Raw genomic sequence first — 17,087 nt, forward strand, 5'->3', positions numbered from 1 at the left:
ATTGTGTACTAAATATGCAATATAATGTAGCTACATTACCTGTGAGCCATGTAGATCAAAATTTTTAATAGTCATCTTTCTTGTAGTACATTTGATGGAACTTTCAGGGGAATTCTGCCTAAAATATTGTCATTCAGTCTCAGTAGGAGTAGCAAGATCTTGCATTCATAGTTTTTGCATTTGTATCGGTTAACAATTTTTAAAGTTACATAATACAGTTTAGTTTATACAGGGAAACCTATTTCTTCCACATTCCAGTGAAAATTAAAATAAAACTGCAAATGCTGGAAACTGAAATACAGAAAATACTGGAAACACTCAGCAGCTCAGGCAGTTATGGGAAGCAAGAAAGAGTTGATGTTTCAGGGGTTGAAAACATTCAAAAAAAACTCTGAAATTTTGTTTCTCCAATGTGGAGCAGACCATACTGAATACTGTGGTGTTTGGAAGAAGTGTACCTGAATTGCTACTTCACTTGGAAAGATTATTTGGACCCCTAGATGGTGGGAAGGGAAGGGAGAAAAGTACAAGTGTTGGTTGCAAGGGAAAATGCCATAAGAAGGGGTCGATCAGTGGGAGTGGATGGAAATGGTCCTGATGGAAAGCTGAGAAGGGAAAATGCATCTGATGGTTAAATCACTTTGAAGGTGGCAGAAAGTTCACAGAATGACCCATCAAGTGGAAAAGCTGTTTGGGTGGAGGGTGAAGACCAAGAGCACGCTATCTTTGTTCTGTCCTGGAGATGAAGGGGTGAGAGCAGAGGTGCGTGAAAGAGATATGCAGTCATAGGCTTTGTCAACATTTCTTCCTGCCAGTTTAAGACTCAAAGTGTTTATCTAACTGGAAGAGTGATACATAATGATGTGGTCTGGATAAATTAAACACAATATAGCCTGGAAATGCAATAAATGCTGAACTTTTCCAACATTTTCTGTATATAATACTTCTACAGATCTCTTTATTATAGAAAGATCAGTCCTCATCAAATGCTGAAACATGCAAAATTCTGGGCTGAGTATCACATATTATAGTGCAAAATTACAGATTATAGTCCCTTTTTAATGCAAATCAAAGAAAAAATATAGAATCCAAATTTTAGATGTTATGCCAAATTAATATAATACAGTATTTCCTAAGCAGATGTGTTATAATAACAGTCTTGGTTGCATTTTGATTTTGCTGTATTTATATCTATGCAGTTGTTTGCTTGATGACTTCACCTTTCTCTTCATTCTCATTTTTACACCTGGATCTTGTTTCTTTCACATTACATTGCTATCACAGCTGGAACCTGTGGTCACTTCTACACAGAGCATTGATTCCCACGCCCGCTCCAACGATCTCGCACAGGCAGGTGTCTGGGCTGGTGTCTGTGCCCGTGTGTCATGCTGGACTGTAAGGCTGCTTTCATGTCTATCCTGTGGTGCATTTTTTTTCTCATCTCTTGGTGTTCCTTTTTTTGCCTGTTTGTTTCCTGCTGATGTGTTTCTCCACTGTTTACTATATAATTCATCTGTTTTTAATTGGGTAAATCAAAGATTTTGCAAAGGAATGTGATTCTCAAAATTTTGATATTTGTTTAAAGACAATACATATAATTTAATTAGCATGCTAGTTTCCAGGTGGAATGTCACATTTTTTGATAGCTTTTGTTTTACTTTTTGATCTTGGAAACTTAAGTAGTATTTATTACATTCTACTGTCACAAGTATTCAGAATTGCATTTGTGTTCTACCAACCTTTTGAGCTAATGTGAAGGGCTTGTAAAGAGACTCAATGTTTTTGAAAGAATGCCGTGTTTGGCATGCAAGACAATCTATTGGCATTTTACATATTAAAGACATGTGACATTGTTTTGACATTAATTCAGTGCTGAATTTTACCTAATATGACCTAACCTTTCAGTCCTGCCAAAGGGTTCAGCCCAAAACGTCGACTGTACTCTTTTCCTAGATGCTGCCTAGCCTGCTGAGTTCCTCCAGTATTTTGTGTGTGTTGCTCGATTTTTTTTCCATTACTTCCCTGGCCCCTTTCATCCTGGCACTTTCTATCTCCATCTTATTTAAATTGGGACTTAAATGGGAAAAGAAAAGCAACTCTTCTTTCTTTGAGTAAATTTATTCCAAATAGAAATTTTGACAAATATGGAAGTTGGTTCACGTCAGTTTCAGAATATATTTTTTGTTTGAGTTACTACCCATCAGGTTTTTGAAGTTTTTTTTTAAACAAGGAACTACTTCAGAATAGCTTTAACAATTTGGCGGGTGGGGGATGTGTGAAAAATCTACATTTTCTGAATGATGAATTTACTTATTGCTATCATGTCCAATGAACACTCAGGGTGAGTTTGAAAGTAGAAGTGGATTTAAAAAAATCAAGTGCTGTTTAAGCTGGAAATAAAATTAAAAATAAAACAAAATGCAGGAAATACTTAGCAAGTCATGCAGCAGCAGTGGGGCAGGAATAGAGCTAATGTTTCAGGTTGATGACCCCCATCAACATTAACTCTTATTTCTGTCTTCATCGATGCTGCCTGACTTCTTGGGTAAATGATTTATTCTGGTAGAACATCATGTAGTGAGCTTGAGGGATTGTACTTGTTCCTTTTTTCAATTCTGGTTTTTCATGACAAATTATTCTTTGTTAGATGCTAGTCACTTATATTTTCCACTTCTTTTCCTGTCTGTGGCTCAAGATGTCAGTGCATGGACAAACTAGCAAGCATTCAAATTACATTTCAAATTCTGTAGAAAAAAGATGACTTATCATATTTGAAATGTTACCTTGTTGAGTTATGTAGCTTTTTTAAAAATGTTATTAATTCCTATCAAACCTGGTAGGATTTTTTTACATAAACTTGAATCTTGGGCAAATCAAAATGGCTAATAACATGTTTTATTCTCCATAAATTGCAACTGAAAATTGAATCCAGCAATAAGCAAAGGTCCTGATCTGTAGTTTTCAATACAGTTTGGCATATATGCATTTGGATTGTCACAGTCTCATGAATTCGCAAAATTGAAATGAGTTTCATGCCATAAGAAATCAGTTTTTAAATCCTACATCTAATCTAATCGCTTTGGCATTAGATTATCGTCATTGCTGTTACTTTGCTGTGTTGTGCTTCTCAATGTGAACATAGGGCTTGTAGGCAAGATTCTCCATTCTTTATTTTATTTGATTTATCATATTTGGGTGATGTTAGTAGGGCCACGTTTATAGTCTGATGATCTAACTATTAAAAAGAAAATTTCCAGTAGTTTTTGGATGTGCAATTATAATATCAGAGTTGTATCCAAAAGCAAAGTGTTAAAGAAGCTAGAAATACTCAGCATGGTCTGCAGTATCTGTGGAGAGTGGGTAAAGAAAGGCTAATATTTCAAGCTGATGTTGAGCCTAATGAGCAGGTTATTGGCCTAAAATATTTTTCTTTCTCTGCAACCCTGACATGTTAGAGTATCTCTAGAATTTTCTGCTTTTCACAAATGATTTTGATTATAATGGAGAATGGAATCTGTCAATTTACTTCTGGCAAATGAGTATAATAATACTGTAGAATACTCAAAAATGCCAAACTTAATTGCTTTTGAGCTTGCTTACATTTTTGTAATTTTAAAATAAAAGGTAACTTTGACATTTTCCAAGTACATTTATTATCCAAGTACATATACATATACACTCCTGAGATTTATTTCCTTGTGGACATACTCAATAAATCCATAATAGATTAATAACCATAATATAATCAATGAAAGACTGTACCAACTTGAGTGTTCGACCAGTGTTCAAAAAAATAACAAACTGTGCAAATACAAAAAGAAATAAATAAACAATAAATATTGGGCACATGAATCCTTGAAAATGAGTCCATAGGTCTCCTTCAGAGTCCATATTTTATATTTGTTATTTTTATCATCTGCTTTCCCATCCCAGCTAAAGATGTGCACATATCCTGGTACGCCAAGTATAAATTCCTCATCTGAGTTTTAGTAGCACAAACTTTGCAAGTTATACCACTGTCTGTGATAACTTGATAATTTCATCACTTCAAGTAATATGCTCTCAAAAATGAAACATGGAGTGTGGCTATAAGTCAGAAATGATCTTAGTTACAGTAAGTAACATCCTTTAAATTTGGTTTGCTTTTCTTTGCTGTGCTTGGCTTGTGCTGCTGCTCACCAGAAGGTGGAAGAGGTGCCAGCAGCTGTGCTACAGTCTTCCTCAGCATCTGCCTCAACCCAGCCTCAGGTTGGCATTTAAATTTCCATGCTGCTTTTGTGAAATTCTTGTTGGGAAGTACTTGCATGATGTAGAGTAACTAATTTACCATTAATTTTTAATTTATCATGTTAAATGTATGATTATGCTTATTCTAATCATTATGTATAAATTTTGGCGGTTTATTTTTTTTTACAATCATGTGTATTGGAAGCACGTACATAATTGATTTGATAATCTTTTTGATCATTGTTCATGAATGGGAAATTTACGTAAATTAAAAATGGCATTTTAAACAGAACACAAGTTATTGCCCTATTCTTGCTGTATTTTTATCTATGTTTAGTTCTGTGTTCTATACTCACTCATTTTCAGTGCATTCAAAAGCAAAAAGAAAGGACAATACTGGAAATGTTTAGCAAGTTAGACAACTTGTTAGAAAACTATTAATGTTTCAGATCATTTACCATTGCAAATTGTAAAAAAAAAGTTTTAAACTGTAGAAAAAATGAGAAAGAGATAAGATCACAAGAGAGGATTTATAATTAGGAGGCATGAAAATTTTAAGTAATCAGTAGATAACAGTACCAGGCAAATGATGCAGTAATAGAGTACATAAAGCAATGTTAAACATGATGGAAGAGATATGAAGGTGAATAGCGTAATTGTTAGTCTTTGCCATAATCTAAATAAGAGGAGAATTAAAATACCAGTAATTGAAAGCTTAGTGTTAACTTTGCAAACTGAGGGAGTTCCGTTGGAACTGCTATCAGTTATCACTTGAATCAGACATAATCAAATGCGCGAAGTTTTAAATGAGGCTTTAACTAAATTGTTCGGAGCAAGTAGAGGAGAGTAGAAGGGCTAGATGATTGTGCAGAGTACCAAAATAAGTATCGAAAACAATACTGAAGAATGGATGTAAGCATTAAAGGTATGCCTCCATTTCGAGTAGGAGCAAGGTAAATCAAGATTAGCATAAGTAGAATGCAAGTAATAGAGTTGGCAACTAAAACTAGTCTGTAAAATATTTCATAGACATATGGAAAGAAAAGAAAATCACAGAAGATAAGATCGAAACAAGAAATACCAGCAACCTAGGTTCAATTCCCACTACTGTTTATGAGGATCACAAGATCACAAGACAAAGGAGCAGAAGTAGGCCATTCGGCCCATCGAGTCTGCTCCGCCACTCCACCACGAGCTAAACTATTCTAATTAGATACCTATCAATCTCCTCCTTAAACAACCTCAATGATTGGGCATCCACAGCTGTATGTGGCAATGAATTCCATATATCCACGACCCTCTGGCTAAAAAAAAATTCTCCTCATCTCTGTTTTAAACGGGTACCCTCTAATTCTAAGACTATGGCCTCTTGTCCTGGACTCACCCACCAAGGGAAACAGCCTTTCCACATCAACTCTGTCCAACCCTTTCAATATTCGAAATGTTTCTATGAGATCCCCTCTCATTCTTCTTTACTCCAATGAATACAGTCCAAGAGCTGACAAACGCTCGTCATATGTTAGCCCCTGCATTTCAGGAATCATCTTCGTATTTCTTCTCTGAACTCTCTCCAACATCAGAACATCCCTTCTAAGATAGGGGGCCCAAAACTGCATACAGTATTCCAAATGAGGTCTCACCAGTGCCCCATAGAACCTCATCAACACCTCCTTACTCTTATACGCTATTCCTCTTGAAATGAATGCCAACATAGCATTTGCTTTCCTTACTGCTGATCCAACCTGGTGGTTAACCTTTAGGGTATCCTGCATGAGGACCCCCATGTCCCTTTGCACTTCAGATTTTTGAATTTTCTCCCCATCTAAATAATAATCTGCCGGATTATTTCTTCTTCCAAAATGTACAACCATACATTTTTCAACATTGTATCTCATCTGCCATTTCTTTACCCATTCTCCTAAGCTGGCCAAGTCTCTCTGCAACCTTTCCATTTCTTCAACACTTCCTGCTCCTCTACCTGTCTTGGTGTCATCCGCAAATTTAGCCACAAAACCATTAAATCCATAATCTAAATCATCGAAATACATTGTAAAATGAAGTGGCCCCAACACCGACCCCTGTGGAGCACAACTAGTAACCAGCAACCAACCAGAATAGGATCCCTTTATTCCCACCCTTAGCTTTCTGCCTATCAGCCAATGCTCCACCCATTCCAATATCTTTCCTGTAATTCCATGGGCTCTCATCTTATTAAGCAGCCTCTTATGCGCACCTTATCGAAGGCCTTTTGAAAATCCAAGTACGTAACATCCACAGCCTCTCCCTTATCAATCTTATTTGAGATTGCCTCAAAAAATTCCAAAAGATTGGTGAGGCAGGATCTTCCTTTCATGAAACCATGCTGGCTTGGGCCTATCTTGTCATGCACCTTGAGGTATTTAATAACCTTGACCTTGAGGATCGACTCCAATGACTTCCCAACTACCGATGTCAGATTAATAGGTCTGTAATTTTCTCTTAGCTGCCTCCTTCCTTTCTTAAACAGCGGAACTGCATTTGCGACCTTCCAGTCCTCTGGAACCATGCCAGAGTCTATTGATTCCTGGAAGATCATTTCCAATGCCTCCACAATCTCCAAGCCACCTCCTTCAGAACCTGTGGGTGCACCCCATCTGGTCCAGGAGACTTATCTATTCTTAGTCCATTTAGCTTCTCAAGCACTTTCTCTCTAGTAATCTTGACAGTACCTAATTCTATTTCCTGAGACGTCTGGCTATCAGGTATGTTGCTAATGTCTTCCACTGTGAAGACTGATGCAAAATACTCATTTAGGTCCTCTGCCATCTCTTTGTTACTCATTATAATTTCTCCAGCATCTTTTTCAATCGTTCCTATATCTACCCGTGCCACTCTTTTACTCTTCAGATATTTGAAAAAACTCTTAGTATCTTTTTTATGTTAATTGCCAACTTCCTTTCATAATTCATCTTTTCTTTCCTAATGACTTTCTTAGTTTCCTTCTGTAAGTTTTTAAAAGTCATCCAGTCCTGAGTTTTCCCATTAAATTTTGCTTCCTTATACGCAGTCTTTTGTGCTTTTATTTTAGCCATATTTGTGCCATTTTTCCATTCATGATTTTCTTTTTTCTTGAAATATATTTTTCTTGCACTTTCCGTATTTCTTGTAGGAATTTCATCCCATTCTGTTCTACCGTCCCTCCATCTAGCTTACTTTTCCAATCTACTTGGGCCAGTTCCTTTCTCATACCACTGTAATTTCCTTTGTTCCACTGAAATATCAATACACCTGATACCAGCTTCTCCTTTTTAAATTTGAAACTGAACTCAATCAGATTATGATCACTACTTCCAAGGGGTTCCATTACCTCCAGCTTCCTAATCGCCTCAGGTTCATTACACAGCACCCAATCCAAAACAGCTGATCCCCTGGTGGGCTTATGGGCAAGCTGCTCCAAAAAGCATTCTATGAACTCCCTCTCCTGAGATCCAGTACCTTCCTGACTTTCCCAATCCACTTTCATATTAAAATCCCCCATAATTATCTTGACATTTTTCTTTCGATATGCTTTTTCTATTTCCAGCTGTAACTTGTAGTCCACATCCTGGCTGCTGTTTGGGGGCCTGTATATAACTGCTATTAGTGTCTTTTTACCCTTGCCATTTCTTAACTCGACCCATAAGGATTCTACCTCTTCTGATCCTATGTCCCTTCTTTCTAGTGATTTGATATCATTGCTTACCATCAGGGCCATGCCATCCCCTTTACCTACCTTCCTATCTTTCCTATACACTGTGTATCCTTGGACATTCAGCTCCCAATCACATCCATCATTTAGCCATGACTTGGTGATGGCCACAATGTCATATCTTTTGACATGTAGCTGTACAACAAAGTCATCCACTTTATTTCTAATGCTGCGTGCATTTAAGTACAGTACATTTAGATCAGTATCTGTTACCGATTTTGCTATATTTCTATTGCACAGCAAATTATTCTGTCTATTCACCTGCCTGTCCTTCTTGCCATCTTTGCTGCACAGTATCTTTGACTTATTTCTGTTTTCCTCTTCTTCGACCCTAACACCCTGGTTTCCTTCCCCCTGCCAACTTAGTTTAACCCCTCCCTAACAGCTATATTAAACAATCCTGCTAGGATATTAGTACCCTTTGAGTTCAGGTGTAACCCATTGTTTTTGTACAAGTCATACCTCCCCCAAAATAGATCCCAATGATCCAAAGATTTTGAAGCCCTGCCCCCTGCACCAGTTACTTAGCCACACATTCATCTGCTAAATTCTGCTATTCTTACCTTCATTAGCGCGTGGCTCAGGCAGTAATCCTGAGATTATTACTCTGGAGGTCCGGCTTTTCAATTTTCTTCCTAGCTCCCAGTAATCTTCCTTCAAGACCTCCTCTCTTTTTCTGCCTATGTCATTGGTACCAACATGTACCAAGACTTCTGGCTGCTTGACCTCTCTCCTCAGAATCCTCTGGACCTAATCTGAGACATCCTGTACCCTGGCACCAGGGAGGCAACACACCATCCAGGTATCCTTGTCCGGCTCGCAGAATCTCTTGTCTGTTCCCCTCATTATGGAATCCCCTATAACTACTGCATTTCTCCTTGCTCTCTTGATCATGGCACTGAGCAGAGTGCCAGAGTCCTGTTCGCTGTAGTCTTCCTCTGTCAGGTCAACCTCTCCAACAGTATCTAAAACGATATATTGATTTCTGAGGGGGACTGTCACAGAGGTGCTGTCCACTATTTCTCTTGTATTATCAATCACCTCCTCACTTTCCCTATTTAGCTGAAAGAGTTGTATATTCTTCCCCAGTACCCCATGAGTTTCCTCCGGGCGCTCCAGTGTCCTCCCATAGTCTAAAGACGTACCGGTTGGCAGGTCAGTTGGTCATTGTAAGTTGTCCTGTGATTATGCTAGGATTAAATCGGGGGATTACTGGGTGGTGCAGTTTGAAGGACCAGAAGGGGCTGTTCTGTGCTGTACCTTAAGAAACAAATAAAGAAATTATATTAGTGAATAAGAAAATGCCAGTGAAATGGCAGTGTATTTTGCATTGGCTTTCATGGCAGAAAACTTGAAAATGGTGGAGACAACAGGTATAGAGTGATGAATAGCAGAAAGAATTAGCATTGGTAAAAATGGTGGTTGTGGAAATGGTGGATGTAGTAGTTGCCTCAATCTAGAATTTTAATTGATTCTGCTAATGTTCACACAAATTGGAACGTAGCAAAGAAAACATGGTTAACGTTTTAGTTTCTTTGTGACAGGGGTTATGGGGGGGGGCGTTGGGTGGGATGTTACTGTAACAAGCAGAATAGATAAAGCTAAACCAGAGGATATAGTGTACCTGGAGTTGGGGTGATGAAATAATTGGAGCAATGAGGGACTGGGAGGGTAATATAGTGGTGTGCATTGACGTTTGGTTACTATGCAGAACATATATGGAAATAGCAGGCTATTTTTGAGTTGTGAAGTTATGACTAACAGTGCTAGGATAGATGCTGCAGCCCTACTCACAATCTGTATCAGGTATTTGAATGAAGGGACTATGTGTCATATTTAAATTTGGTGATGACTGAAAATGGGTAACTGAGTAGCTGGAGAGTTCAGGCTATGTGCATGGTATATAACATAGCAAAATATGAAGTCATTTATTTTCAGAGCAAAATAGGAAAGTGAAGTTTGTTTTTTAAAGTGAGACAATGAGAGCGGCAGGGTGACCTTGGTAATGAACAACTGAAAACTGAAATGAATAACTTGCAGGTGAATTTGAATGTAGAATAAAGACATCTTATTGAAAATATATGAGACCCTGGTAAAATTGCTCCAGCAATATTATTTACAGGTCTGGTCTCATTTGGAGGAGATTATGATTGTCTAGGATGTCCAATGAAAGTTCACCAGTTAATTTTGAGGATTGTGGTGCTGAGCAATCCTCCAATGTAAAGATGTTAAGCTACTCTCTTGAGTTAAATGGAACAACAGGCAAACTCATTGAAACATACACAATTTTTCTGTGTTTGATGATGAATCCAGGGATGATGGTGTCTTTGATTATGGTGTCTAAAATTAAGGACCAATGTCTCAAAATACAGAGTCAATCATTCAATGCAGAAATGAGGAAAAATTCTTCAGCCAGAAATTTGTGGAGGCATAGTCCCTGAGCTCAATGGATTCTTGGGTATTAAGGGAATTGAATGATAAACTGTTGGTGCAGGAAAGTGGCGCTGAGATAAAAGATCAGTTGTGATCTTATTGAATGGCCTTCTCCAGAATCTGTTTCACATTGATTATATTTCCTAAAAGCAGAATAGGGAAGCACATTTTGTGAGGAACAAATACATTATAGTAAACTGAAATAAATACAAGTGAAAGTTAACTTAAAAGCTTTAAAATTGTTACTTTACTACGGTAGTTTTGCCAATAAATGTGTGTCAGAAAGATGTGAGGAAATGTGTAATTTGCTTTTTGATCTGACTAGGTAAGGTTTTCCAACTGGCAGTCAATAGGCATACAGCTGTTTTTAATTAATTCATTCTGTTTTGTATAAATCATATGAGGATGTAATTGGAAAGTATAAAATTTTCGTTAGTTGATGGAATATGATATTAGATATTTAAATACAAATTTCAGAAACTAAGAAAATATTACAATCATATTAACAATGTTCTTTCTGTAGTTTCCTGCATAGGGTAGTTGACATCTTAGTTCCTTCAATATAATAATGCCCCAAAATAATTGTATTCTTGGAGATTAAACAAATTATATGGCCTGAAAATGGGTAAAATTTGATCTAAAATTTAAACAGTATGATCTGGCCAATAACACGAGGTGTTTAAAAATATTTTGAAAAAGATATTAAAAAAATTTGAGCAAAGCAATAACTTGTCTTTAAAAACTCCTATGGTGCTGTATCTTTGTCATTGTTAACAGGAAGTCTATTGTTAACATACTATGAACTAATTTGATATGCCCTATTAAATCTGATTACAGGCGAAGACTGAGGAGCAGATTGCTGCAGAGCAGGCATGGTTTGAAGCTGATAAAGTGTGGCTGGTCCACAAAGATGGATTCTCATTAGGTAATTATACATGTAAATTTTTCTTCCTTATTGATTCTATGTAAAATTTGAAGTCACTGGCTGTGAGACACAGGACAGGGTTGGACCAAACATAGAAAATTTATGTAATCAATTATGTTATTACTAAGTGTTTTTCTACTCAATATTTAAATACCTGTATGTTATGTTAATTGTGACTTTATTTTGTTTATTTCTCTAAACTTAAGTTCTGGTGTTATTAGATGCATTTTCCAACTGATTGTATTGTAACTTTAACAAGTGCTTGAGCTGTAAATGGCGAAGTTGTAATAGGTGCCTCATATTAACAATTCACCAGATTCTAAATTCTGTACTGAGTAGTTAATAGTTGAGCTTCCTTGAATATAATATTATAATACACCAAACATTTAAGGACATATTCGAGTCATGGAGTAATACAGCACAGAAACAGACCCTTTGGCCTAACAGGTCCATGCTGACAACAGTATTCTTCCTGCTAATTCCAGTTGCCTCTGTTTGGCCCGTACCTTCCAAGTCCCTCCCCTCCCCTTACCTGTCCAAATGCCTTTCTTGTTGCTGATTTCACGGAAGATTTCCGTAACCTTGAACCTCAGTGGAATTTTGTGTCTTACCCAATATACTACTGCCCTCCTACCACATCCCACCAGCCTCCAGCTCCCAGCCCCAAATTCCAGGTTCATCTCTATCATAAACAAGGGGAAATCTGCAGATGCTGTGTGTGTGCATCTTTATCTTTATCATCTCCTTTTACCCTTGGTCAACTCCTTCACTACGGTGTGCGTGCTAGAACTGATGTGAGCAAAAGATGGTCTTTCCTCAAATGTTCTTTCGCTCCCCAACCATCCCATTCACTTAAAAATGTGGAGGAAGAAAGATACATAGAGTCATTTCTACCTCATGCATGGCTTTGGCCTTGGTGTTATAGAGCTTTCTAATCAAAGTTTACTCTCAAAACAGGCAACAGGCCCACTAAAGCAGCATCACCATTGCAAGGTTTTTTTTTTTAGGTGTTGAGGGATACTTAAACCTATAGAGCAGTGTTATTACTCTTAAATGGCCTAGCAACCGATCATTTGTATCATTGGTTGATTGCTTCTGCCAATTTTAGAACTCTTTGCGGTTGAAGAAGCCAGATTATTGTCACTTCCTTCTTGTGTCATTGGGTTGTGTAATAGCACTGCCATAAATCTCACATCCTTGAATTAAAATAGGAACATTCCAATGGAATAGAGGATCACAATTACTCATGATATACCTCAGATGCCTCAAAAATCTGATGAACTTTGTAGCTGGAGGCAGCTAGTGGTAGGTATAATGCACTCCTTTTTTCTTGAAGAACTTTTACATTTTTCCCCCCATTTTCATGATAATCAAATGCACCAACTAACAGGCATTGTCAATTGATATTAGCCATTTTGTTTGATTGCTTCCTACATCAAAGTGCTTTAGTATACAGTATTTTTTTAAACTAAACTATAATTTCAGTTGAAGTTAGATTAGCTCCAAATACTGTATGTCTTTGTTACACCAGGAATTGTACTAAATAGATACATCTTTAAATGTAAATATTGTGTTTCATAACATTGCATTTAGCATGCTTAAGATCCTATTTATTGTTGCAGCTGCTTGTTTAAAAACTGATGCTGCACTCCCTAAACTGCCAGAAGGAAAAGTGAAAATTAAACTGGATCATGATCGAACTATTCTGGATGTAGATGAAGATGATGTGGAAAAGGCAAGTCTAGTGCATACAAATGACCTTACAAATATTTTGATTCTTTGTTGTTATAATTTTTAAATAAATTTTATCATCCTTTGAAGTTTGGTATATAGCTACTTGAGACTTTGTTTTCCTCAAGGTGCTAATTATTAAATATACTGAACATGCAGTAATTCTCACTTTATACAGCTATAACCAAAGACAAACGATGTCTATATTAAAAAATGATTTTCATCTGGCTTCTGTAAAGGCATAGGCCAGACACCCCATCTCTCGCGGAAGTTCCGGGAGTCTCCCGCATATCGATAATGGCTCCCTGAGGCCCGTAAATTATATACAATATCCCAGAAATAGATTTTTTTGAACGGGAGAGGGAGAGCAAGCATCCTGATTGGTCTCTCTTCGTGCTAAGAGAGGTTACCAACCACCGGGCCGTGAGGAAACAATATGATTTGGCGATATGAAATGATATGAGTCAGCTGCACCTTTCCTCATTCCCTGTCCCACACTGTTGAATTTTAACGCACGCGAGGTCATCAGTGACCCAAGACGTGCAAAGGAATGGGTCCGTGACCCATTTGTGAATATCCCCAGTGAATCATCCATGCCAGTGCAGGAAAAAGATCAACTCCTCCAGCTTGCAAATGACGACGGGCTGAAAAGTATGTTTGACGTAACATCTCTGCCGGCATTCTGGATCAAAGTCAAGGCTGAATATCCTGAGATAGCCACGAAAGCACTGAAAACGTTGCTTCCATTTCCAACATATTTCTGCGAAGCAGGGTTTTCTACAATGAATGCATTGAAAACTAAATTGCAGAATAGACTGGACATAAGAAACCCCCCTTCGAGTATCGCTGTCTCCCATCACCCCTCGATAGGACCGTGTTGTTGCAGGAAAGCAAGCCCAGGGCTCCCACTGACTCAGCGATATTGGTGTGTTGCAATGATTTTATATGTTCATACGAGGAAAACGTGCGCTGTGTGTTTAATATCCAAACATTACTTAAAATATTACAATGCTATTGACTTATAAGTGACTTATAATTCAGTGGTCCCCAGCCTCCAGGCTGCGAAGAATACAGCGGTGGCCGGAATGCACCCACCACATCTTTAAGAAAAAAACCGATATAAACAAGCTAATTAATTAGGTGCCATCCAGCACATAAATGTCGGCCCAGATCAGAGGCGATTGCCGATTGCGTCGTCTCTGATCTAGGCTGACATTTACATGCCAGGCAGCACCTAATCAATTAGCTTGTTTATTTCGGCTTTTTTCTTAAAGGTGTGCTGGGTGTGTTCTGGCTACTGCTGTACTGCTGCATTCTTCGCGGCCCGGAGATTTGGGACCACTGTTATAATTGACTTATCACTAGATTCATGCAAGGAAAATATGCGCTGTGTGTTTAATATTAAATTTGTTAGATAAACCCTTTTAGAAATGAAATTGAGTGTATTAGCCACTTACAAGTGACTTATAGTTGACTTATCTATATTCCAGTTGCGTTTAACACCCTCCCATCCCCCCCTCCCCCAGGTCGGCCAGTCCACAAGAATATTGTCAATATTAAACCGGTCCATGGTGCAAAAAAGGTTGGGGACCCCTGATTTAAACTAGCTGGTGAGCTGCCAAGGAGCTACGCTATTGATGTCCTACGTGATAAGGCCAAACTCCCTGTAGACTTGCTTAAAGTTGTAATAGAATAAACATGATAATATAAGATAAGTATATACTTCAATGTCACATTTGCTGCATATACCGAACTTGGTTTACAGATTAGACAAAATCACTAAACAAAGTACACCCTTGGAGGTCGACAGTGGGTGGGGGGGGGGGGTGCTACCTCCCTGAAATGATGGTGCTACCTCCCTGAAATAAGTTTTTGTAGGGTGGGATGACTATGAAGTCACCTTGTTAAATCTGCGTTTCTGAGAGTATATTTGATGTATAGTCTTCCACGCTGCCTGGAGAATGTCAGAAAACAGCCGGTCGGTGAGCTCCAGGAACGGGATTTCATCCACTGTGAAAAAACACAGTTTGAGTGGCATTGCAGACCAGATACATAGATAGAACCCCAGCCACCTTATCCTTATCAATGATCCTTATCAATCCACTTACAAGCTGTAGTTGGTTTAAAGTGCAGCAATACTCCTGTGCATACCTCAGAGGTCCTGAAGCATTAACTCTGTCAACATGGGCCTAAATCTACTCTCGGATTTTATTCCAGTGCCACAGCAGGCAATTTGAAGTGCTTTGTGCAGATTTCTTAATAGCTGAATTTATAGCAAATTCTTTATGCATGAAGTACTCACCTTGCTTTTAAGTTTCTCCCTCTGAGGGGGAGGAAGGTTCTGACCTTGGCTTCACTAGCAAAAAAGTCATGACAGAAGTCTGCTGGTTTGCAGCTGAAAATCCTTTTTGATCACCTTTATTAGCACAAATCCATTGGCATGCTTTATATTTTGTTTTCTGATTGAATTGTATTCTTTATCTTTATTCCATATGCTTCATTTAATAGGCCAATCCACCAACCTATGACCGAGTGGAAGATCTTGCATCCTTGTTGTATCTCAATGAATCTAGTGTTCTGCATACGATACGCCAACGGTATGGAAGTAACCTAATCCACACATATGCAGGGTCAAATATGGTAGTAGTCAATCCCCTCAGCTCTCCTTCAATGTATTCTGAGAAGGTATGTCATTAATATTCTGGTATTGTGCATATTAAATATTAGTGTATTTTGAACCATGAAATTTCAATCACACTTATAGCGATATCTTCAATTCTTTATCATTCTAACTTGGATTCAAAATATTTTTGGCCTATTGTATGCTTAGTATCTGAAAGTTATACAAAGTACTGTCTAAGTTCTGTCTTTCTTTTTAAAAATTCCTATACTGAGTAATTCAACTAGAATTATGTGGGGTTCTTGCTGAAAAATACTTAATGAATAAGTGAAATGAAATAAGAGTTTTTTCCTATCATTTTATGGCTTGTGATATTGATGTCTAACTAATAAAATTGCATAATTTTTAATAATAGTCCAAATTCAAGTTCAAGTTTCAAGTTTATCATTCAACTATACATTAATACAGCCAAACGAAGCAGTGTTACTCTGGGGCTAAGGTGCAAAACACATTACCAACAGTGCCATTTACATATTTTTCAAAATAATCAATCTTTTCTAATTCTGATTCCATTTGTGAATGTGTAACCCATTAAGTTTCAAGTGTTTAGAAGTGAACTTTTGCAATTGTTTACATTAGCAAAAGACAAATTTGAAGATTGGTTTATGTTGTAATCAGACTTTTTGAATATTTTGTATTTAAAAAGGAATAATATATTTAAAAAAAAATCCTGATTAAAAATAAGTGAGATGCTTATACCAAAATTTATCAGAAAAGTTATCCGAGATCATTTGTTATACACACATTTTTCAGTGAATGTAAAGAATAGGTTTACATTACTGCAGTTTGGAAATTATATCCATCTTGTAAGTATGAATATTCTAAGCTGTACATTTGTATCGTTAGATTTATTGATGGCTCTCATTTTTCATTTAATTGTCTGATATTATTTGATGTTGAAATTGGGTTGTTCAATCAGCTGGTTTAGCATACTGCAGGTGTTTTAGAAACTAATAGTTATGAATTGCTGTTTCACTTTGAAAAACAAACATAAGAAATTAATTCTGGACCTTTCTTTAGAATCTTACCTGTGTTTTTGACTTTATAAAGTGCAAACAAATGTGTGGGTACTCCGGAAATCTCCAATATTCCCAAAGAACTATGGAATTGTTTTGTATCTATTTTAAGGATACTATGACTTTGAAGCTGATAAGAAACCATGATGTTGAATTGAACAATGAATAAAAACAAAGTTAATCTGTAAAAGTAGTGTAGCAAAAAATATACCGATTTTTTTCTGTAGAGGATCAAAAATCTTTTAGTACTAACATGTTAGGTATTGCTGTTCTATACAGGTTACCTTCAGAAGGCATTTAATATCAGTGCTCAAGCTTTTTTTGAATAGCGGATGGTACACTCCTTTT

At 37.3% G+C, this 17,087-nt stretch overlaps 1 protein-coding gene across 14 annotated transcripts in view; it reads left to right on the forward strand.

The window, feature by feature from the left end:
* Positions 1-17,087, forward strand: part of myo18ab (myosin XVIIIA b) — a 249,946-nt gene that overhangs the window by 101,140 nt on the left and 131,719 nt on the right. For 5 of the 14 annotated variants that reach the window (XM_063031928.1, XM_063031934.1, XM_063031929.1 and 2 more), the window contains 3 exons: positions 11,225-11,312; positions 12,935-13,047; positions 15,552-15,728. In XM_063031928.1, coding sequence (XP_062887998.1) covers positions 11,225-11,312; positions 12,935-13,047; positions 15,552-15,728 — 378 coding nt within the window. Of the gene's footprint in view, positions 1-1,284; positions 1,351-1,375; positions 1,396-4,182; positions 4,249-11,224; positions 11,313-12,934; positions 13,048-15,551; positions 15,729-17,087 lie in introns of those variants that run through there. The other 9 variants (XM_063031919.1, XM_063031920.1, XM_063031923.1 and 6 more) reach the window with 7 other exon arrangements.

Source organism: Mobula hypostoma, chromosome 23 (assembly GCF_963921235.1).
Source record: "Mobula hypostoma chromosome 23, sMobHyp1.1, whole genome shotgun sequence".
Lineage (NCBI taxonomy): Eukaryota > Metazoa > Chordata > Chondrichthyes > Myliobatiformes > Myliobatidae > Mobula > Mobula hypostoma.